Here is a 23,664-nt window from a genome sequence, read left to right on the forward strand (position 1 = left end):
AGTTTAATATTAATTTCCTTAATTCATGCCAGCATGTTCTGCAAATATTTTCTCCAGATCTAAAACTAAGGACATTTTTCAACTTACTGATGCCATATTTATGTATGTATATAAAAATATTGTGTGTGTGTCTATATATATTTGTATATACCCCTTGTATTTTTATGACTATATGAATGAAGTATTTGTTTGTGGTTCCTCATGATGTGCTGTTATCAATTGTAGCCCAGCATCTGACAGTTTAGAGTATCTGCATATATGATCCTGAAAGGTCTTAGTTTTAGTTTTGTTTGAAATATCCTTGGGAAGAAACAACCTTAGTATGGACTACCTGATACTCACACTTCCTTGGTACTCACAATTTAATAGACAAAGTTTTATTCAAGCTGCTGTTCTGCCTTTTACAAGACTTGACATGTTGCATACCTATGACAGTGTTTTATTTTAACCTGAATGATAAGTACAGTTTGGAATAGCTGGAGAAATAAATGTTCTTCATAGTATGCTGCTTACACTGTTACAAGGAATGTCGGTAACTTACAATCTGTTAAATTATTCCACAAATCTTTACCAAAAGTTACTGGTTAATGTGGTGTAACTTTTTATGTGCAACTGTATGTTTTAGCTTGGTGATACTATGCAGTTAATAATATGAAATATCATAATTGGACATCTAGTCTTTGAGGTTAAAATAGCAAACTGTCAGACATGTTAAAGCTATTTCTGGCACTGCTGCTTCTGATTTGGGAAGTAAGCTCTATTTTTGGAAATGTGGTCAGTATCATCAGAGTAGTGAATTCAGACTAATCTTTGAGGCACTTTATAAACAGGATTTAGTTACCATTTCATTTTGAAGAGATGTCTAGTTGTTTTTATGTAAATGTTTTGTGGGACTATTTTTTTCTTTAGTCTTTCATGCAATTTCTGTTAACCATGTGAACGTCTATTGAGTGAGGAGTTTTGATTTATTATTCGAAAATGTAATCCTGAAGTTGTGGTGAATGTAAAATTCCTGTAGCACTAACAGGAGCTGTTTGCATCTGCATGAGTAGCAGTATCAACACAGATGTTGATGTTGCCTGCAATAACAGTAATATATGTTATAATTCTGTAATTTTAAACAACTGTCCAGCCTTCTTTTCAACTCACATGCTAAGCTTACTAGCTTTTTAGTCTCTGGCATTTCGTTTATTGGACAGGTAATATTTATATGATTAAGTGTTGTTCCTGCTTGTCTGAAGCACGTATATATCGTGAAATAAATCCTTTCACTATTGGAAGTGTCAATGAAAGTGTCTGTGTGGCTAGCTATCTGATCCAGTGCTAGAAAGCATTAGGAAAGTTTTCTGTTACATGGAGCCTGTAAATTTCTGTACTCAAACAATCGTTCCTATACCCCTGCACTTTACAGCGTAAGTGAATAAAAGCCCTTTTAAAGTAGCAGGAATTGACCACGAGGAGGTTAGCTATATTTGGAAACGACAGGGCATGCTTTTTGTGAGCATGAATGGATCTTCCTGAGCATGTTTGTGTTACTGAGAGGTTGTTGGTTGCTTTTTTTTCCTTACCCTTACTGTGAAGAGGAGGTCCTTTGTGTCTTTGTCAGATATTTGAATTTACCCTTCCTATATTTAATTTTTGTCTATTTTAGCATGTAAACATTACAACCTTTTTTGAGCTCGTGTACAGCATTTCTTAGCTGGTGGGAGACAAGTTTCAAGTTAATATTGGACAAGAGCAAGTAATTTTTCCTTTACATCCAAGACTTGTCTTTCTAAGAAGCCATGGATTCAACCCAAGTTTCAGGCTTTATTTTCACCTTAAAGGTGAAGGAAAACTGTATATAGTTTATTTAAATGCATACTGTGATGAAGCCAATAATTGCTGATTTGTGTTGCAGTGCTGGGAGAGGGGCTGGCCAAGGGAGATGGATCTTTCCGTGCAGTGCTTTGCTGCATGCATCTTAAAGGGAAGCTGCAAATTGTGTCTAATGTTCTTTCCAAATCACTGATGGGTGAATCACTGGTAAGTGGGTTTGCTGCAATCTACATAATTTAAAAAGCAGTTTTCTATTTCCTTTTTTTTAAAATGTGTTTAATAACAAACTTCTGACCATATGTTTGACTGGCAGGTTGCAACAAAAATGATTTGCGTGAAAAAGACAAAGATAAGTGTATGGGCACGCATGTGTCATCAGGATACCTAGGTTGTTGCATTACCAGTGTTTCAGAGTTGTTACGATTTTGAAAAGTTTTTTTGTTGTTGGCTCTGAATCCTCAGGGAATGCAAAAGAATTTGCATATTTGTGCCATTGACTAGAATAATGTAAATCTCAAACTTTTGCTTACTTTTTTTAAGTTGCACCTGACACCATTTTGTATGTACTTCAGGAAGTTGAGCCATTAAAGCAGAAAAATAACTAATAGGACTTCTAAATAACTGGCCCATGATAAGTTGTAAGACAGCATGAAAAGCTTTTCAGGAAAAAAAAAAAAGCTTTGCATTTCAAGACGAAGATAAAGGTTTGAGTTCAAAGCTTCTATTTTACCCTTGAACTGTCAAAACTTGCAAAGATGCTTTTAACCCTATACATGTAAGTAACTGTTCTGAGTCTTACGGGACTACTGATATGGGGAAAATTAGGGACATATATAAGTCTGCAAAGAATAGTGTCCTTTTTATTTCTGTAATCGAGATTAAATAGCATGCAGTTCATCACCGTGAACTGGTGGTGATGCTAAATCCAGAAATGTGGTCATAGCACAGACAAGAGCAGCTCTGGTCAGACCATGAGGAATGTGTAAGTGACATCAGAAACTGTTGTAGGAGAATCTGTTACCTTGAAATTGGATCATGTCTCCTATATCTTGGTGCTTAACTTAATCAGTAGGTTGTTTTCGAGAGGGAGTTCTGTTTGTCTGTCTGGTGTATATCCTGAATTCCCTTCCGCCCTGCCATTGGCTATTTTTACATAAAGAGGAGTTTTTTTTCTTTGTTTAGCTGGTGTTTTCTAATGAAAAAATGTTTCATTGAAAAATTCCTGGTGAGGCTGAAGGAAGCTTGCCTTCAGGAAAAATTAGTAAAATAGCCAAAAGCTCCTTATCGCAGGAAATGTACAGTGCCCTTGTTTTGAGCTATTGTTGTGCAAATAAAGGTAGCTTCATATATAATTCCAGAGTGTTGTCTCAAAGTAGAGTTTGAGAGGTTTTTATAAGCTTTAGGTTGTTAGACACAGTTGTTTTCGGTAGGAATATTAAAATTGGCTGATTTACTGACTTGTGCCGTTGTCTGAGAGAAGAAATGAAACAAAGTTTTGGAATGAATTTATTAAAGAATTGGAATCCATCCAGTTTCCTCCCCAGTGACTTAAGAAAATGATTCTTGGTAACATTTTTACGCTCTTAATATGTTTAAGCTCAACAGGTTCAATTTGCAGCCTTCTGCTGAAGTGAAAAATAATTTTGAAAAAAACCTAAGTGTGAGAATTGTTGAGTGCGTTAAGTTTTCAGCAAAGAGAGTAATTGCTGCTGCTCAGTATCATAGTCAAAATGTGGAGAATTCTAACAGATGTAGTAGCACTTAATTAAATTTCTGCAAGAGATTATTGAAATAAAAACCACAGGTCTGGGTTCCTTTAATCAAAGTTTCAACTTACATGAGTGTGAAATTGTTACACTTAGCTATATATTTCAGATAAGTTCAATTTTGAAAGATTTTTACTTAAGATGTACTTGAATATACAATTATTTTTAGTTGCATGGCTAATCTTTTCTTTTTAGTGAAAACTCCAAAAAGTACATTGTCTACATCAGAGCAGAAAGTTATGAGACTGTAGAAATTAGTAATCTGTAAATTAGATCCTTAAGAAGAAATGAATCCATCACTGCAACAGCAATGAAAGTTTATTACATTAATTCCTTTAGAGCCGAAGTGTTTCAGTAACCATAGCATATGGCTCCTGTATAGTGCTTTTCATCAGTAGCTTACAAAGTGCTCTGTGAAGATGGTCAGTATCACTGTCCCCATTTTGCACATGGGAAACTGAGGCACGGAGAGGTGAAGTGACTTGCCTAAGGTCACCCAGCATGCCAGTAGCCAAGCTGATATAGAGTATAGATCTCCTGAGTCCTTGTCCATTGGGCTATAGTGCCCCCATGACTACTGTGCATGTAGAGTACTGTTCTGGAGGATAGCAATCAATAAGTATTGTAGCTATTGATATTTGTCTTGCGTAGCAGCTAAACTTCATAAATTTTTTTTCCCCAAATTGTTCTCTACATATGCTGCTCTTGTGCATTGTCCTGTATTGATACTTGCTGTAAATCTGGTGCTGGTTTTGGCCGGTGTAGAATTCCCTTTTTCACTGTAATGTTTGCTCAGTGTTATGTAGTATGTCATTTTAAATTGTGCATTATAAGTCAAACTCATTTTTCCTTCTTGCCCTTCACCTTGGTGGTGGTGCGGGGGGAAATTAATTTAGTTGCTGTAGTTTAATGCATGTGAAGGTTTATGTGTTTGATGCATTCATATTCTTTCTCCCCCCAGAACGGGATGGTAACTAAAGATCTGACACGACTGAAAACACTTCTTGCTGAAACAGAGGTAATAACGAACGTATTATTGGGAAAATAATGAGCAGTACCTGAAACAGCTGAAAGGCTTGTTTTCATGTGTCCCAGGAGATCCGGGCTCACTAGGAACACACTGGTTCAAACATTATTGTTTCCACTGGTCTTTCAGTCTTTACCACCTACCTATTCAGGAGCCTTTGATCACAACCTTGCATGACTTATGAGAAAATAGAGAAAGATGCTACTTTCTTGAATTAGCAAGTAGAAAGAATTCAAAGCATTTAGATCTGTTTTATTTATTTATTTATTTATTTATTGTATTTTTCTCTGTTGGAAATTATTCTGAAGTAATAAACATGACTTAAGAAATTGGTTAACAAATATAAGGCCTTCTCAGTCACCTTTTTTGTATTAGAGGTTAATCTGTCATATCTATTGATTAAATTGCCACTTTTTTTTTTTTTTTTTTTTAATTTTCCTTATGGTTTGTCATTGATTTGGGCTTTATTTTTCATGTAGATTTTAAAGCTGAAAGACATCTCGGGAAGAGTTTAGACTTTTGGCCTTTTAAAAACTTCACTGCAGTCCACAATAAAATGATCACAGGGTGGAATTTGGTCTTGTAAAAATCTCTGAAATTTTCTTCTAACAATGAGTGGACTCAGTGTTCCCGTCAGAATTCCATTTATCAACGGCTGCAGTCCAGTTGTTAGGTTAATGTGAAATTCATGTTTGTCATTAGAAGTGGTTTCAGACTTCTGATTAATATTTTTGTATTGGTTTTTCTAAAACACATCTTGACAGCAAAGAAGCCAAAGCAGTTCTTGTTGATGAAATTGTTTTGTGTTCCTTTATAATTGTGTGTGTTTTTTTTTTTTTTTTTATAACTGTAGGCAGCTGGTAAAGTAACATCAGGATATCATGTAGAAGATTTAGAAGAAGGTATGTAACTCAATTCTAAAGCTACTTCATTTTGTAGCAAGAAGACTTGGATTCTGCTGGATGCTCAGGACTGCATAGTAGTCAAAAAGCAAAAAAGGGGCTTGGCTATTATGATGAGCCCTAGGGACTGAAGTAGAATTATCTCGTCATTGAATTTGGAGACAGAAGTTTCTATTTATTGGTCAAAGAGCTGTATCAGAGCCTGCTCCATTCTACAAATTGTTTGAAACTGACCTTTGTTCTAAATAAATTTTTGGTGGATAATTTTGCTTGTGTACAAATACACTTTGGGTTGATGTTTAGAGATATGGTTCCCTGGACAGTTACTATCTGACTCAGAAATACTTGGCAATTAGAAACATGACCTAAGTTTTGACTACTCTGCAGGGTCCCGGGATGGCTGGCAGTTCCGCCCACCACCCAGGGGAGTCACAAGCAGTGAAGAATATACGCTATGTAAAAGGTAAAGTCATTGCTTTATATCAACATCCTCCAAGGGATCATAATGTTTCCTCTTTTATTTAGCTGCTGATAGAATGATTAAGAGGTCAGGAAAATGAAGGTACTTGTTAGAACAGGAGTTGATTTGTTCACAGATTTTTGGAAGGGTCAGTTTATCCAGAAGCACTTCAGTTTATGAAAATGGAGCTAGTGATTCCATTTTATAAGAAAGTGGTTTGAGGACCATTTTTCTAGCAACAAGTCAACATCTGTCTTTTTCCCTTACGTTTTCTAATTTGTATAATTTCAGAGATGTGAAAAGTTCCCACAGACAACAGTGTTAGCAAACTGAAGCACAGTGAGGTGTGCTTTGACAGCAGATAGGGTCCATGCCTTCAGATATAATGGGCTTTGTTGATAGATGGGCTTTGTCTTTGGATAAAAAAAATTTGTAAAATTTCCCTCTGGATTTCATTATTTCCATTTTGCATAAGCTCAAATACACAGAGGTGGATTGCCTTGCTGAAGATCCAATGGCTTGTATTGGAGTTTCTCCTCCTTGTCTTTTTCAGTTGTCTACTCAATATTGCCTGTAGTTTGTGGTGTTAATTGTCATTACTTACGTAAAATTGTATTAATATATATGGGGAGGAACCATCATTATGCACTTCATTCTGCCATATATGTAACTGATGCAAATAAATTATTTTAAAAACATGAGCAGGAATCTGACCTGCTTTTTAAATGACATGACTTAATAGCTGAATTTGAGCTACTTTTGGCATGATTTTCTAGAGATGCTAAATCTTGGCAACTCTCGTTGACTTTTATTATATCTGGTGCATATTCAGCAATTTTTAAAAAGCAGATATTTACAGTTTTTAGCTCACGATGATTTTCTGTTGAGTAACATCTATGCTATGTTTCCAGCCATTGCTCTGAAACATTTTTCCACTAAAGCTGTAATTAGCTTTATGCACACTGTTAACCCTTACGATGAGAAGGATGTGCCTTACTCAGCAAATCCATATGAACAGTATCATTCTGACCATGGACTAAAGATTTTTAGTTCCTTATGAGGAGGCAGTTACAGGTACTGAATACAAATTTTTGAAGCTGTGGTTTATTTTTCCCCTGTATGCCATAAAGCAGTAGGAGTACAGCATATTTATTCTAGATAATGAAGCTATGGAATTGCAGGAGGTATTAAACTAAAAATGAGAAAGAAAGTGTCTGTTAAAAGTATGAACAATGAGAAGTTGGAAGACTTGCATAATGATGACAAATTTTAAAGTAATATGCTTTCCTATTAATGGAAAGGAAACCCACTTGATTTTAAATCTGCTATGTGGCTAATAAGAACAGGTCAACAATTTTTTATGCTTGCACTCCATCTACTTTGGGCCATGAAAATCATAATTGTACTTTAGCATTCTAATGCAATGGTGAATTGGAAAATTTACAATAAAAATACTGAAATTGACTGCCAAGAAAAATATTTTCATTTAAAATATATTAAGTAATATAGTTTGAGAATGCCTTTAATAACATTGTGATATATATCATGCTTATTTTATTTACAGTTTGGGCACTCAAACCTTTAAATACTTAAACTTTTCTTAAAGGAAGAGTGTATGCTAAATCAAATTACAACTGCTGATACAAGTGTGGCCTAGATATCCAGGTACTTTTGCTACGAGGTTTTCATGTCATAGTCAGGTGTTACTTGTTTTTGTCACATAGCTCAAAGTTCACATTCTAATTCACATTACATTACATAATACATTTACTATGGAAAGGTTATTCAGTCACTGATCCCCTTCTGCTGTGTTCATCAATGATGTGGAGTCCTGACTTGCTGTATTAATTTAGTCTTGGTGCATCCTTTCTTTTTTACAGTAAATCATCACTGTAGGAAGAGATTCTTAATATAAGTATATACATAAGATATCCACATGAAATTAAAATATAGTTATATTTACAGAGTTTCTATAAACTTAATATCCTGACAGAGATCAGCCTGTCTGGCTTTATTTATAGTAAATGTGATTCTTACATTAACTCTTTATAGTATTCTTATGCAAAACAAACAAAAAAACCAGCCTCCTGTCCTGATGTTTATGCTGTGTATCCAATACTTTCTTAGTACCTTCAGAACTTACTCACCCCCCATTTTATTATTGATTTTGTCATCTATTTTTTAAGTGCTTCAGTTTTGAAAAATGATGAAGGTGCAGCTACTGCCTTGTGTTTTATAAGTTTAATACAAAGTTTAATTATAAAAATAGTTCCCAAGTTATACAGGCATTTGCCCAGGCTTGCAGTAAATTCTGAGAACTAGAAAGCTTAAATTGTATACACGCATTTGGAATATCATTAATTTTGATGCATCAGCACATGCCATTAAATGAAAAATGTACTACTTCAACAAATCCTTAACCTCTGCAAAAATAGATCCTTTTAGATGGATCCACCATTTACAAAGAAGAGGATTAAACCTTTTCCTTGAGAGATGGTTTCTGTGTAGGTGTATTTAGCAGAAAGGACCATGTGATGTCAGTGTTGCTCCAGGAAAAACTGCTGAATGAGTATTTATCAGCTAATAACGTAACTATTGGAGGAAATTATGCTGTATCTTCCCTTTGCCCATGATTAACAGTGTTTTATTCATATTAATACAGTGCATAGTTATTTCAGGGGTGGTCCATGATCTCATTGTGTTGTTGCTGTACAAATACTTGATTCTTTCTTCTTTGAAGCTGGAAATTTCTTAAGAAGACTTCTGTCCCCCTATGTTTCAAAGAAATTTGATATACTTTTCTGGACTTTGCAGTAAGAGAGGCTGCTGCCTCTCTTACAAAATGCTGTGTACATGTATATATTTCCCAATAGGTTCACATGGACTAAACTCCTGTAGTTCTGTGAGAGAGACTTAAAGAATGTCCTTCTGGCTTTAAAAGTAAAATTTTGATAAATTTCTTTTTTTAATTGGAGAGCGAAAAGTTCAAGGCATAATCGTTTTTCCTATTTTATGTAGATTTTTAGAGCAAGGGATCTGCAGGTACGGTGCACAATGTACTTCAGCACATTCCCAGGAAGAGCTAACAGAATGGCAAAAACGATATGCTTCCCGCTTGATCAGATTAAAACAGCAGAAGGAAAACAAACAATGTTCGGGCAGTTATATGGAAACCTTGATTGAGAAATGGATGAATTCGTTATCTCCTGAGAAAGTGGTAAGGAAAATATACTACTTCCCTATGTGCTTATATTTAAAACTAACAGATGAGCCTGTTTTTGGCCCTTACTATCAGAGCTGGTCGAATTACTCCTTACCAAGAAATTGTCCAACCAATTTGCTCCCCTTTCCATCCTGCCCTATGTCTTCTTACAAAGATACCAGAGACTTAGACTGATTTCTGCAAATGTACTTGTTCTTTTCAGGAATTCAGTAGAGTCTGTGAATTACAGCTTGTGGGTTAATCACAGCTTGTTCATTTTGCATATTTACTATTCCCAGTCCAGGATGGGTCAGCCAAGTCTCATGGTATTGTTCCTGTTCCTTGACTAGGTGGCAGAACTTTTAAACTGGAGAACAATAAATGGCGAAGCTTTCGCAACTTAGTGGAGAATACTCTTGTTTGTGCATGGCTCCTTTTCTTTGCCTGCAGCTGCAGGCACTTGTATGAAGAACAGCCAATCCCCCAAATGTTCAAAAAAGTTTGAATACTGAAGAGTGTGGGGTATGGATATGATCAAACTTAGCAGCTGTTTTTGGAATTCCAAAGAACGTTTTTGCAGCATTCGACCAGCTCGACTTACCACTGACCCTAAGGAGTTTTCGGTCCATCTATTGTTGATTAAAATCTGGGAAGAGTGGACTTCCTGCAAAACGCATTAATGAGTAGAAAGCCTGATTCTAGTTTCCTGGTGTCTCTAGTAGTCTCATTGATGTCAGTGAGATCTGGGGTCTTCTGGAAATGCAGTCTTTGGGCCTCATTGTATCAGATCCTTCTTTCCAAACGAAGTCCTGTTCTACTTTAAACATTTACAATTAAGTTGGTTTTTGAAAATCAAGTCCTGTGGTTAATCGTCCTTAAATGGTTATATTCGTCACTTACACAGTATGATCTAGTAGATTTGGCTTGCTTGTCTCTCTGAATTAGCACATATTTTCATTAATTCCTGCGCAGGACTTGCATCAATCCTGCACAATCTAGGAAACCATTCTTTCCACTTTCTGTTAAAAAATACTACCTTTTCCTGAATGTTTTTATTTTGATACTGCCTGTAGAAGTTTAATGTTACCTTCTTTTTCTTTTAATCCAGCTTAGTGAATGTGTAGAAGGAGTGAGAGTAGAACATAATCCTGAGCTATCGGTAACTGTCACCACCAAAAAGTCTCATCAGACATGGACATTTGCTCTCACTTGTAAGGTAGGACTACTTATCTTTCGAAAGCGAGTCAGTAATAACTAGAATGCAGCCCATAACCTTTTACGATTAAGATTTCAATTGCGTAATTGTTCTTAAAATAGAGAAACTTCCTAGCACCATCCCCCCCCCCCCCCCCTTTTCCCAGCAGCTCTGGCGATTATGTATCCAGATTTCTGGAAAGTAGGCAGGACTTGTGCCTGCTCTGAGAAGTTGAGAGTTCTTATAAGTTCTTATTATCTGATTGCAAATGAAGATATTTCTGAAATAATTTCAGTTTTCCAACATACTCTCATTTCAACCTTTGCATTTTTTTTATAGCCTGCAAGAATGCTGTATCGAGTGGCATTGCTTTATGATGCCCATCGTCCACATTTTAGTATAGTTGCAATATCTGCTGGAGACAGCACTACCCAGGTATCACAAGAAGTTCCAGAAAACTGTCAGGAATGGATAGGAGGAAAGATGGTCCAGAACGGAATAGATCATTATATATACAAAGTCAGTATAGCCTTTAACACAGAAATCTTTGGAACTTTTCGCCAAACTGTTGTGTTTGACTTTGGATTAGAACCAGTCCTCATGCAACGAGTAATGATTGATGCTGCTTCAACTGAAGGTATTGTATTAAAATTTTTTTTGTTGAATAGTGGAAATCTTTCATGCCATCTCTTTCCTTTTCACGTTTTTGGGCAGAACAGCATCTGTATTTACAGCTAATGAATGTCTTTTACTGTATGTTATGTTCATCATATGTATGAATATAAATAGGGGACAAAAGCTTCAGAGGGTCTGAAGGCAGATAACTGGAGTATGACTATTACTTGGTGTTGGGATATGGCTCCTAAATCTTGCCAAAATGCTGGGAGTTTCTAGTTTGGAATGTGTCTGAAGGCAGCACCGGAAGTTAAAGTATCTTTATGTTTTTATAGTAGTTCCTGTATTGATGAAAATGTTAAGCACATAGAAAAGGTCAGTAGGGAGATGAAGTGTTTCTGTGTAAGAATACACCTGGTAATTCATTAATTGATTAAAGCAGACTATCTGAGAAGCTGGTTGTTTTTGTGGTTGGTTGGTTGGTTTGTTTTTCTCTCCTCCCCTTGCAATAACTGACTAGGGTTGTCAGAGGCAAGAGGCAAAGTATAGGCTTGTAACTCAATGAATTGCTGTTGACATGAATTTTGAAAATGTAAAGAAAGTGTAACTATTTTTGTGCGTGTTCAAGTAAAAAAAAATAATTAATTACATGTTACTTTAAGGGTTGTATTCTGTTTATGAATCTGGTCTGTGCCTCTCAGTTCAAACCTGAAATAATAACTCATTATCAGAAAGATGTCAACAAATTGAAAGATGTTTGAAGAGGTGCAGAAAAGAAGGAAGCACTTTGATTTATCGTTAAAAGATTAAGAGAGCTAAATATAGGTCCCTCGGCAGCAAGCAAGGGGGTAGGATAGAGTATGGTAATTTTTTATGGAAAATTTGAGAGATACAAACAGCAAAGAAACAGAATTGTAGCACTGGGATGTCAGCAGGAGGAAGAAAAACGAAAAAGAAGGAAAAAAGATGAAACTAAGAAAACAGCAGTTTTCTGTTCCTGGCCTTTATTTTCATATAACAGGTTAACATTTGCAACATTAACAAAAAGAAACCATAAATAGCAAATACCAAAGATCGTGAACTTTCCAGATGACCCAAGTACTTGTAGCCAAGAGCAGGAAGACTGTACAAGTTGTAAAGTCTCTTGAAGCAGAGAATATTGCATTGTGAACGAGAAACTGTGCTTAGAAGCAAGGTTATGGTCTTTTCAGGAACTATTATATGATCTCCATGTAACAATGTGGATAATTACAGCTGACAGGCTTCTTAAGACATTGAGGTTGTGGAGAACAGGTGTCCTTTTACTGTAAACCTGTTTAAGATCAAGAGAACCAAGCCATAACTTATTGGCAAAGTCAGAGTTACTGTCAAATCAATCTATGGCCTTGGGTCCTTGTTGGCTTAAACTAACTACTAACCAAAGCGATACAAGGAAGAGCCAATTCAAGTCCACGTGAAAGTGATGGATGAAGTTGAGATGGTACTCTCTAGCATTAGTTACTGATACTTCCTTTTTCACACATTGCTTGTCTGTGTGCAGAGGCATGCTGAAGTCTTCAAGCAGGTTGTTACTAATACTTATTTCAAATGAAGAGAGTGCTAGGTGCTTTACAGATAAATGTAAGTACAATATCTGGGGCTTTTTGCTAAGGTAATCTAAGAAGTGTGTAAGCAGGCAAGTGAAAGGGATAACTATGGATTGGCTGGATGTGTGTCCAATTCCGTTGTTTCTTTTACTTTTGGTATATATGAATTGGGATCTCATGGAAGTGCTTTTCAAACAGAAAGATGCCTGAGGTCTCTACCTTTGCATGTAATTCAGGGTCCTGTCTAGGTATCTGGGCAGGAAAGAAAGGTCAACATTAAAATATCTTAGTGGAGGAGCTTCCATTATGCATTTTGAAATCATTATTTGCTATGGAAAAAGAGAACTAAGAGAAGTTTTCTGTGCGCTGAGGATGTACAAAATGCTCTTTAAGAAAGGGTCACCATATGCGCAATCTGTGCCGGGAACTGTTTATGTCAGGCTTCCAGTGGAAGCCTCTCCAGTGCTGGGAATTAAATGGCTGTCTTTCTAGCAAACAAGGACTCAAGCCCAGCATAATTACTGAGCTTTTGTGATCTGTGGTATGGTTAGTACCAGCGAAAGCTTCATTTATGGTGACATGATTTAAAACCCAGAAACCACACAAACATGGACTTTTTCTTGCCATGCAGCTGTAGCTACTAATATGGTTCCGGCTCGAGGTAGATACTTAAATGTGGCTTCTTAGTGAACACATGAGATTAGCAAGTAAGATAAGCTGTGTTCCTGTAGTCATAGTCAAGCTGAACTGCGATTTCTTTTGCTGGAGGAAAAAGCTGTTTTCCTTCTATTTAGAATAAAGACAGTGAAGATGATGTTAAGTATTTAATGTGAGTTTGAAAATGTCTTTTTTGCACTTTTTTCAGCGTTGGTGTGATACCCTGGATACCCATCTTAAATCTTACTCGGAGATAATACATTAAGATACCAGAGCTTCACTATAAATGCCAAATATTTTCAGCACTGCAGTTTAACTGCAATTCTGTTAACTGATGCACTGTTGTCATAGTGTTTTTGCGGTGTTAATGGATGGCTGTAGACAGTGCTTGGTCTTCCGTTTCTCATTTAAGCTATGTGGTCCCTGAAATTAGGGTATACTGAAAAATTAATTTCCTTTTCATTTTCTAACTTTATATAATGTTAGGTTACATTTCCAAAGTTTTGCCTAGCGATCTAACTTTAGCTATATAATGCAACTGTCTGCAGAATACACCTGTTATGGTACTGCAGAGTTTTTTTAAAGCCTTTCACGGTGTTGCAAATTTAATGGTTTCTTACCAGCTAGTTTAAGAATTTGTTTTTATTACATTCTACATTTTATAGTATATACTGTAAGATTCTTCACTACTTTATGTTTTTGAAATGAAGTGGTGTTGCAGTTAGGCTTTGAAAGCATATTGCGATGTCAAGTCCTTCAAAGTTACTTGTGATTATAAACATATAAGTGCTTTCCTTGTTTGTCTGTATTAATTCTGTTTGCTATCTATAGAATATTTTATTTTCTGATATTGTTTGAGAGCCTGCTTGCTCTCTGTGTATACCTGAAAAGTAGGGATGGTAAGTACTAGAAATGAACTTACTAAAGCTGTGGTCTGCAGAGGAGACTCTTACCTACATTTAGTTCATTATCTCTAATGGGTTTATTTTTAGTAGTGGTGGTGGTTTTTTGTATTTTGGGGGGGAGGGTGTTGTGTGTTTTGTTTTGGGTTTGTGTTTTCTTTCTTTTTTTTTTTGTTAATAAAAACCAAACACGTGTGGAGTTTGAACTCACTTCCTTTCCCTATTATTTATCTACATCCAGATCTTGAATACCTGATGCATGCACGGCAACAGCTACTAACCACAGCTAAGCGTTGGGATTCTACTTCTAAGACTATTGTAGAATTTGAGCCTAATGAAACTACTGAATTGGAGAAGAGCCTTCTTACCAGATACCAAATCCCTCTGTCTGCTGACCAGCTATTTACACAATCTGTCCTGGACAAATCATTGACCAAGACCAACTATCAGTCACGGCTACATGACCTCCTTTATATTGAGGAAATAGCGCAGTATAAGGAAGTTAGCAAGTAAGTGATACCTTTATAAAAATATTTCTTAGGTATTTCTTGCTGTCCTATTAAAATAAGGATGGCAACTTTTTTCATTAAACCTACATGCTTGTCTAAGATACTAAGTCTTCCTGTTTCTTTGAAATGAATTTGAATATGAGTCTGGAAATAGTAACTTTTGATAAAGGTCACTATCACTTAACAAATATAATTTACTGATAACTCATTTAAAACAAATAGTACATATCAGTCTCTGCTTACAGTTGGAGGCACTAAACAGCTGCTGTACAATGTTTTGTTAATGTCTGGGTAATAATTATTTTTGTTTATAGTTTTTTGGTGCTCCATACAAAAAGATATTAATAATAGGATCATATTTTTGTTCCTTGGTGAAAGTAGATTATAGCAAAGTAATATATGAAATCTTTGTATAAAACATTGACTTGTGGGTGGATCAAACTCTGATCTTATGATGATGTGGCAGCTGACTTTCAGCCTATTTAGAGAATAAATATAGTAAACCCAGCTTCTGAATAAAAGTTCCTAATAAAAGGCATATAGTATACTTTGTTTGTTTTGTTCTATCTTTAGGTATTATGTACATATTACCAAACTGGATTAGCTGCATGAACAATACCGAGTTAGGAAAAAGATGTGAGCTTCCCATGTACAGACTCTCACGGGGCCTTTTTTCTGTAGTTTGGTATTTGTGGTTAAAAATTTTGCCTGCACTCATGTGGTACGAAAGAGTTTTAAAGTGTTGCACTACTCAGAATGGAAAGTCAAAAAGGTATAACTTCCCCTTAACCTGATTTGGTAGCAAATTTACTTCTATCAATTCCTTAAGTTCCAAATTAGAAATGTCTTTTTAAGACTAACCCCTCCTGGAGCTACAGAAGTTCAGCTGAATCAGCCCTCTAGAATTTAGGAAGACAATGCTATTGAGTAGTGGTATTTCTAATGCTTTTAAAGCAGAAAAATGGTTTCATTTCTTTTTTGTCTCTCAAATGAAGGGCAGTATATTTGAACTATTTTTCTTCATATCTTTCATTGCTGCTGTGCTCTGCTCTTGAGCTGGAATCTAACACGCGGAGGAATCAAGCTTGAACACTTTTCAGCATACAGAAATACTCTCCATCATGCATATTTATAATCAGGCTGACTTTTCTAAGGCTTTTTAAAACAAAAGTGGGCTTAAAGTAAACATTATGAAATATGATATATAAGTAAACAGTATTTTTACTGAGTGAATTTTCACCTTGAGAATTACACTCATGCCTCACAGGAAACCAAGGAGCAGCATGCCTGTAGAAATGAAAGAATAGTAAGTGTGTCCTGTGTGTAACACTTCCCCTTTGGACAGTTTGGTGCAGCGATAAGTTATTGCTTGTCTTCCTGTCTAGTAGATTAATAAAAGTAAGATTTAGTAATGTTCTTGAGATCTCCTGTTTTGACAGTGTTGATGACAGAAATACTCGTTTGATCTTGTAGCTGACCCACTTTATTGCAACAAGGCTCGAACTAGCACACTTTTCTGATCCTCAGTGGCTAAGATCACACACTTTGTATTCTCTAGTGAAGTGTCAGGGTTGCAAGCCTAGAAATGGGCCCAGAAATACAAATGCAAGTGGGTTGTAATACCTCTGAAGTGGTGCCGTGAGTGAAAATGTTGATGAGCTGCTGCTCTCTAATGGGTTTGTCTATGTATATTGTAAAAGTAGTAGGGTTGTCAACATGGTCTCTTATGACAAGACTGGAATAATATGAGTGTCTGCAGTTCAGATTGGAGTCAATTGTTGGGTTTTAAGAACGTTGATGATTTCTCACTTTCTCAGAAAATACTGTTTCGGACTTCACCGTGGGATCACCTGAGAGGAACTACTGAAAAGTTTTGGATGAAGGTTGCAGTGGCTTTAAAAAGTCTTGAACTTGGTTATGAGGCAGTTCATTCTAGATAGTCTCAGAGAGCTTTACTTTTAAATCATGTTTTTTCTAATATTTCAAGAGGCATTTATAAAAATGACTCCACATGAGTACATCACAAAATAGAGTAATAAAGATTAGAATAAAGGAGCCACTGCTGTCTAATTTCCAAATGCAAACATACTCTAGAAGTAAAAGCAAAACAACGTTCTGATCTATATGCTAGTTTGGTTTTGTAAAGTTTTGCCTTACATACATCCATTGATGGTTTTTAAACTCTTCCTTTCTCTCTTGGACATTCAAAAGAAAACCAGCATACAATTGTTAGAGTGGCTAGAACTTACTGTGTGTTTTCTTGTACGAACATTAAAGTGTGTGAGGTGACATATAGCTCCTTCCATGCAGTACACTGTCTGCTACTAGAATTATAGAGCAGATTTATCCTCAAGGCTGTGAAAACTTAAAATACTGGCTCTGATGGAAAATAAATTTGCTTTTGTCATTACTGTGTCTTACATTCATCAATTCATAGGTAGGTGTCACACTGCACACCCTTTCTGAACTCTGCATGTATAAATCTAAGAGGAAATGTGCTGAACATACTTTTAAGAAATTGTTATATGGGGCTTTGTTCAGAATAGCTTTGTTTGCCTTTTGGGAGTTTATTGTTTACGTTGGCACTGGATGGATTAATGATTTATGAAGTCTTTCTTTAATTTCTGTGTTTTTAAATATGAAGAACAGGATTTTTTTTTTTTTTTTGCTAGTTTCATTAACACTGCAATTAGGCTGGGGTTTTGCAGTGCTTAGGAGGAGATGTAAGTTTTTGTTGGTTCAATTTGTATAAGCCTGACTGAGAAGCTTATTTTGTATAAACCTGCAAAGCAGGGGTGAGGAATGGATGAAAGAAGCAGCTTCTGATTTTTTAAAAATCTAATCCTCAGAGGATTTTGTAGTTTAACAGTTTGCCAGAAGGTGTCAGCTTACTCAATGGAAATTGCTTGATAATCTCTAAACTTTAGATTCCCTTCAGCTCAGCAGATTCAGTTTAGTCATTTACAAAGACACCAACTTGTGCCTTGTCTCAGAATGGCAATAATACTGTTTTCCAGCCTGTTTTTACAAATCCGAATTTGAGAATGAGCTAATGCATGTTCAGCAGTATAGAGATTCAACTTTAGGAAAGTTTTAAGAAAATAAATTCACAATAGCAAATGATTGTGTCTTAGTAATAATGCTGAGCTCTTGGTTACTGTGTTAAATGTTTTATGTAGTATTTTAACAATCATCTGAATGAGATATGAGCTGTTTTAGAAGTTGCTAACTTGCTGATAGCTGCTTTGGAATAGTGCAGCGCTTGTGTAGAAGAAAGCTTGGGGTTTTTTTGTGGTTTGTTTTTTTTGTTTGTTTGTTTTTAGCACGTGTGGAAGGATTACACTTAATTCTAGTGCGCTCCCTGAAGTACATGCTTTTGACTCATTGCTTTAATTGTAGCTTGTGCAGTAACCTTTGTGGTTACTGATGAACCAAACAAATCCATATTCAGTAAGAAGACATCTCTTGCTTTTTGAGAGTGGAGGAGTGTGAAATTTAGATCTGACTTAATACCCATATTATGTAAAGAAGAAACTATTACCACAAGGGGGCAAACTTGCAGTTTTTGTGCAAGACTCATGATTTGCCAGATATGAAAAAAATTTTTTTGATTGGTTTGGTAGAGGTTTAATTACCAAGTGAGCTAAAATGTTGGATTTTATTCTTGTGGGTTTATGATTATTGACACTACAGGGCTTAAACGATAAATTACCAGTTCATTAGGTTAAAATAGAAATTACAAGAACAGATCAAATAAAAACAGTATGACTACGAAAAGTATTGTAAGAAAATGAGTTTTTTTCCAAGAGATTTTATTTCATTTGTGAATACCTTTGGTTTTTACTTTTTTTTTTTTTCTGTAATTTGTTGCAAATTCAGGAAAAAGTCACTGATGAGAACTGAATATTGTTAGTGTGACAAACTTTTTCCCCCTTTTGTTCTTTATAAAACCAGGTTGAAGCAATCTGTTTAAAAAAAAACCAAAAAACCAAAAACAAACAACCAAACGCTCTAGGAGGAGATTAGTATATATTGGTGAGAGGTCAATAAAGTGTGCTAATAAGTCACTCTAATAGGTTATGCATGTGACTTCTAGAAAATGCTAACTACAAAGAATGAATTTAAGTCTGATTACAGGAGGAACTTGCTGCTAATAGGAATTCTGTGGATGGATGGTTTAAATGGCTGAGCCTGTGATGCCATTCCCTCATTTCAAATAAAATTATCTTATTTTAATGCATACATTCTGTTTTTTTCGAAGCATTTTAATCAATCCCTCTGAATTGTAGGTATAATACCATTTGCCTTTTAAGGTGTAGATTACCATCCTTAGTGTGCAGCCAGCCTGGAAGAGGTACATGAAATAAATAGGACTCTTACTCTGCTCTTTGCCTGCACATCTCTCCTTGAATACCTAATATAAGCTTATAAACTATTTAAATAGAAATTTTTACTGCTTTGGGACATGCAGAGCAACTCTAGTTCACCCTAAATTTATTCAGGTCTCAGAAAATCTAGTATTTGATTCTCTCTTGTGCAGGTTCTTTTTTTAAGCTTCATAGATGTTGTTTCTTTTGAATATACGTTCTATAGGCCATAATCAAAAGGAAAATGTGTGACCATTTGACATCTACATACTTAGGAAGGGCCAGTTTGGCTGTTTACTTGTTTATGTTTAAAGGTTATATATTCAAAATGTAAGGCAGTGAATCTTCAGTCTGCATGAAATTTCTGCATCTGAGAGCATTTTTCTGCACTGACTTGATGCTTTCTTACTTAGGTTCAACATAAAAGTGCAATTGCAGATTGTAGCAAGCTTCATGCTCACTGGTGTTTCTGGAGGTGCAAAGTATGCCCAAAATGGACAACTTTTTGGCCGCTTTAAACTCACTGAAACGCTTTCGGAAGACACTTTGGCTGGACGGCTGGTGATGACCAAAGTCAATGCTGTTTATTTATTGCCTGTCACTAAAGAGAAGTCAGTACAGACCCAAGGAACCAAAGAGAAGGTTTATGAAGCAGCTATTGAGGAGAAAACAAAGGATTATATCTTCTTGAGGGTATCCAGGGAATGCTGCGAAGAACTTAATCTTCGGGCGGATTGTGAAATGCAGGTAAGTCAGAGTGGAAGTGGTTTTGGTATGGGAACTGTTTGGATTGTGTCTGTTTTGGCTCCACCCAAAGCAATTGCTTGAAGATATGAAAAGGAATTTTATTAGTCATCAAACACAAAGTAGAACACAGATGAGAATTTCAGATAGGTGAAGTCTTTTTATACATAAATATTCGTGTGTGTGTATATGTAAGTCTTATTAATTGGAAAATAAATTAATATTTTAGAACTTTTACAGAGTAAAAATACATTTAATGAATTTCATTTCTGGCAAAATTCTTCTGAGTTGATTAGGCATTGCTTGCAGATTTTTACTGGTATATCTTACGGTTTTGAGAGTGTGATTTGTAAGTTGTCTTGGACGTTGTTTTTATGTCTCTGGTTCAAATACAAAGTTCTCTCTGTATGGACTTGTAAAGGAAAGCTTTGTCTTATTTTTATTTTCCTGCAGGTAGGTGTTTGTGGGTAGTTCATGGGCTTTCTTCCACCAGACCTACCCACCCTCTCCCCTCATTCTAAAATCACTGAATATATTGCTTACTCCTGCTGCCTGGACTTTTCTCCAGCTTAGTCTCTCTGATGTGGCTTTCATTGTTCTGTGCATCATAGCTGTTTGTCAACAGAGACTTCGGGAACCTTTTTCTTAATGAAGTCAAAGTAGGGAGTTTTCTATTCCTGTGTTTTTTCTCTTTAAAAAAATAAATAAAAAAATCTCTGCTGCTCTTGACATAGCCAGCTAGAACTCAGTCTTTGATAACTTGCACCTTGGACTCTTTATTTTGTATCTTCTCATTATTTTTGTATCTTCTCATTCTTTTTGTTTGTGTCATTGTGGATTCCACTGTTTGTTCCTAGGCCTGAGGTGCAATTAATTTTTAATAAGGTCTGTTGAGGTTATGAATGGGCCTTGTGCTCTTTCTGTGCCCATTTCAGAACAAAAGGAATATTGTCCTTCAGTGGAAAAGTCTTCAACTTACAGTATTTCCTTGATGAAGATGATGAGGGTTGGTAGATGGAGGCATGAGGAAGGTGAATAAATACTTTTTATTGTATATATCCTCTGTTTCAGAATGATAATACTTGCCTCCATGACTCTCACTCTGCTGACACTTATATCCAAGACAGATATTTATCTGTCCTGGAGGCATTCAGTCACAAAGTGAGGAGTTATAACACTTTTGCTAGAGAAAATTCAGTTGGCAGTAAGATCAAGCTTTTGTTTACCTTGCAGTTAATGTGAAATGGGTGAGGATACTTTTTTTTTTAATGTTGTGTAGTTTGCAAACAAGATAGTGCATTAGATGTAAATGCATGTAAGGGAAGACAAAGCTCTAGTTAAGTTAAATACTTAAACTCCTCACCCATCCCCAGTGTGTCTGCTGTAGACCTTGTGATTGATCTTGTTACCAAACAGAAATAACCTGAAATTAAGGTCACTGGAATTGCTTTAAATGAATGCATTTTCACCAAACGATTATCTCCTCCCATTCATTTTGTTTTGGGGAAACATATGCAAGAATGCTAATGTCTTAATTTAACATGGATAATTGGTCTGGGAAGACTTACGTTGTTCTGGGCTCCTGGCTTTGTGTTTGTTTTCTTAAAACAATAATTAAACTCACTAATTGATTCTATCAGAAACTCCACCGGAATGCAAAATGAGCTGGGTCTACAGTAACTGGCTTATTTTTCTTTGAGCGTCTTAACAAAACTTTGCCTGAGGCAGCAAATCTATTCTGCATTAAAAATTGGGTCCTAAAGTTATTTGTAAAATCATTCAGTACTTCATACATATATCAGTGAACTGGTGGTCAAATCCTTAAAGTGTTACCTATATTTTAATGAGTTTTAATTGTGATGAAATTTTTTCTGATAAAATATTGACTGAAAATTTGGAAAGGGATCCTCAGGTTAGAACTGAGTATATTATAACTTGGATGTATAGCATTTTTATTAAAGATGCTGGAAATTTTGCTGTTGTCTTCAGTGGAGTTAGTATTCCCTAAGTGATTCTTAAAGGTTAACAAAATTGCTTTTATTTCTGTAGGTTTTAGATAAGTTAGGTGGCTTGCTTCCTTTCCTTTTCTAATAATTCATCTCAAACTTCCCGATCATTTGTTTGCCTGTTGTCCTGGGTTAACTATAATAAATACACAGTTCTGCTTTTATCAAGTGCACCATTCATGAAGGGGGTCGGAGTGAACTGGTGCTTTAAACCCTCTTGGCTGCTGCTCTTTTTGGTGACCAAACTAACATGCGACTGTTTTATTTTTGGAGTGGTTACTCTGTTCTGTGTCCTCTTCTGTGAAACTGGCAATGGATTAACTTCCTTTCCCACTGTTTTCTTATTGTGGAATAGATATTAAAGCGGGTTATATGCCTCTCCTTCACAGATGGCCTCATTCAGTACTCTGCAACAGCAGATATAACTGTTTGATTCAATCCAAACTGGATTAAAACCAAAACAAATCACAAGCTGTTAAAGAAAGTGGTGAATGCAGGTAGATAGTAAGAGGTATTTAATGCTAGGCACCTTGCTTGGACTCCCAGAAGGGGCTATTAAAGTGTCACTCAGATGAGCATCACAGTTTTTCTGCATCTAAATTATCATTGTTATATTGGGTGGTCTTTTGTTAGCCTTGGGTCTGTCTGAGCAAAGATATTTTTCCTGTATAGATCAAACTGTGAGGTTGGGACCACTGCCATTTGTGCAGACGTCTGTTTCCAAACATCTGCGGGATGTGGTTGGGCGGACAAATCGGCACTGGATAGAGCCGGGTAGGACAGAGCTTTGGGAGGAAGCTTGAGCTTTCCCTGGGGCAGGGTGAGCTGGCGCTGTCATTCTTGACAGGTGCTAAACCACTGCTTTGAAGACGGGTGTATTTACTAAGGTAGTGGATAGGCATCAACTACACGGTGGAACAGTGGGAAAAAACAATTCTGAAACGGTCGTGTGCCCTATTTAAAAAAAGTTTTCCTAGCAGTTACAGTCACTTTAGTGAACTCCGTGCTTAACATTGTACAGATTTGTAACTGCCCTTTTCTTCAGAGTTATGGTTGTCTTGCTGTGAATTGTGATAGTCGAGACGAATATTTAACGTCTTTATATCTGCCAGAGACTGGAAGTTAATGGCTGCATTCTGCACTGATACAAGCAAACATTGTTTATTTACAGCAGAGCTAGTGTTGATTTTACATGCTACATAATAATGGGAACAGTTTAATATTTAAATATACTAAAGAAAAGGAAATGCTAAGAGCTGTGTGTTGCAAATCCTTTTGAAGGAGGTGATCTTCAAGTAGTAAACATTACTGGTGCACAAGACAGTTTTTACAGGTGTGATCCCTGTGGTAGGAAGTGACTTTGTAGGCAGATAAAGGAGTGTCAGGTCCAACAAGGAGTTAAATCTAGAAGGCTGAATTATTCCTCCACAGGAGAAATCCTCTGCCGTAGGAGAAGGTTCATGAGAGAAGTTTGTATGGCTTTGAATGAGGCCTGTCGTGTTTAGAGAAGTGATTGTCTGCTTTCTACTCTTTTTTTTTCTTTTTTTCCCCCCCCAAGTTTGCTGTCTTATTTTGATAACCACAGGAATCTTTAATACAACAAATTGGTTTTTGTTTGTAGTATATAAGGAAAACTTATTTTAGCTGACAGGGACTCTTTAAAGTCTTTATATAAGTTGTCAGAAAAGATAATTACAAAAATATATTCTAGTATTGCTTTGTGTTTGTTGAACTTTCTGGTTGGTAGCAATAATTATCATGAGATTAGTGATTAAGTAATAATGGACTGACTAACAGAGAATCAGTGAGTGCTAGAGGAGAAGATTAATAGATCTGAGATTTTTGCTTTGGGCACGGGGGTACATTTAGAATGACTGTCTCCTCTGTGGTGTTTCTCTGGGATGACAT

The 23,664-nt window shown here is 36.1% G+C and overlaps 1 protein-coding gene across 3 annotated transcripts in view; it reads left to right on the top strand.

The window, feature by feature from the left end:
• HELZ (helicase with zinc finger) overlaps nt 1–23,664 on the top strand; it is a 92,032-nt gene that overhangs the window by 20,930 nt on the left and 47,438 nt on the right. For all 3 annotated transcript variants that reach the window (XM_030014430.2, XM_030014431.2, XM_030014433.2), the window contains 9 exons: nt 1,901–2,025; nt 4,546–4,602; nt 5,465–5,513; nt 5,901–5,976; nt 8,992–9,190; nt 10,284–10,391; nt 10,710–11,007; nt 14,372–14,639; nt 19,420–19,753. In XM_030014430.2, the coding sequence (XP_029870290.1) occupies nt 1,901–2,025; nt 4,546–4,602; nt 5,465–5,513; nt 5,901–5,976; nt 8,992–9,190; nt 10,284–10,391; nt 10,710–11,007; nt 14,372–14,639; nt 19,420–19,753 (1,514 nt within the window). The remainder of the gene's footprint in view (nt 1–1,900; nt 2,026–4,545; nt 4,603–5,464; nt 5,514–5,900; nt 5,977–8,991; nt 9,191–10,283; nt 10,392–10,709; nt 11,008–14,371; nt 14,640–19,419; nt 19,754–23,664) is intronic.

This window comes from Aquila chrysaetos, chromosome 5 (assembly GCF_900496995.4).
Source record: "Aquila chrysaetos chrysaetos chromosome 5, bAquChr1.4, whole genome shotgun sequence".
NCBI classification, from domain to species: domain Eukaryota; kingdom Metazoa; phylum Chordata; class Aves; order Accipitriformes; family Accipitridae; genus Aquila; species Aquila chrysaetos.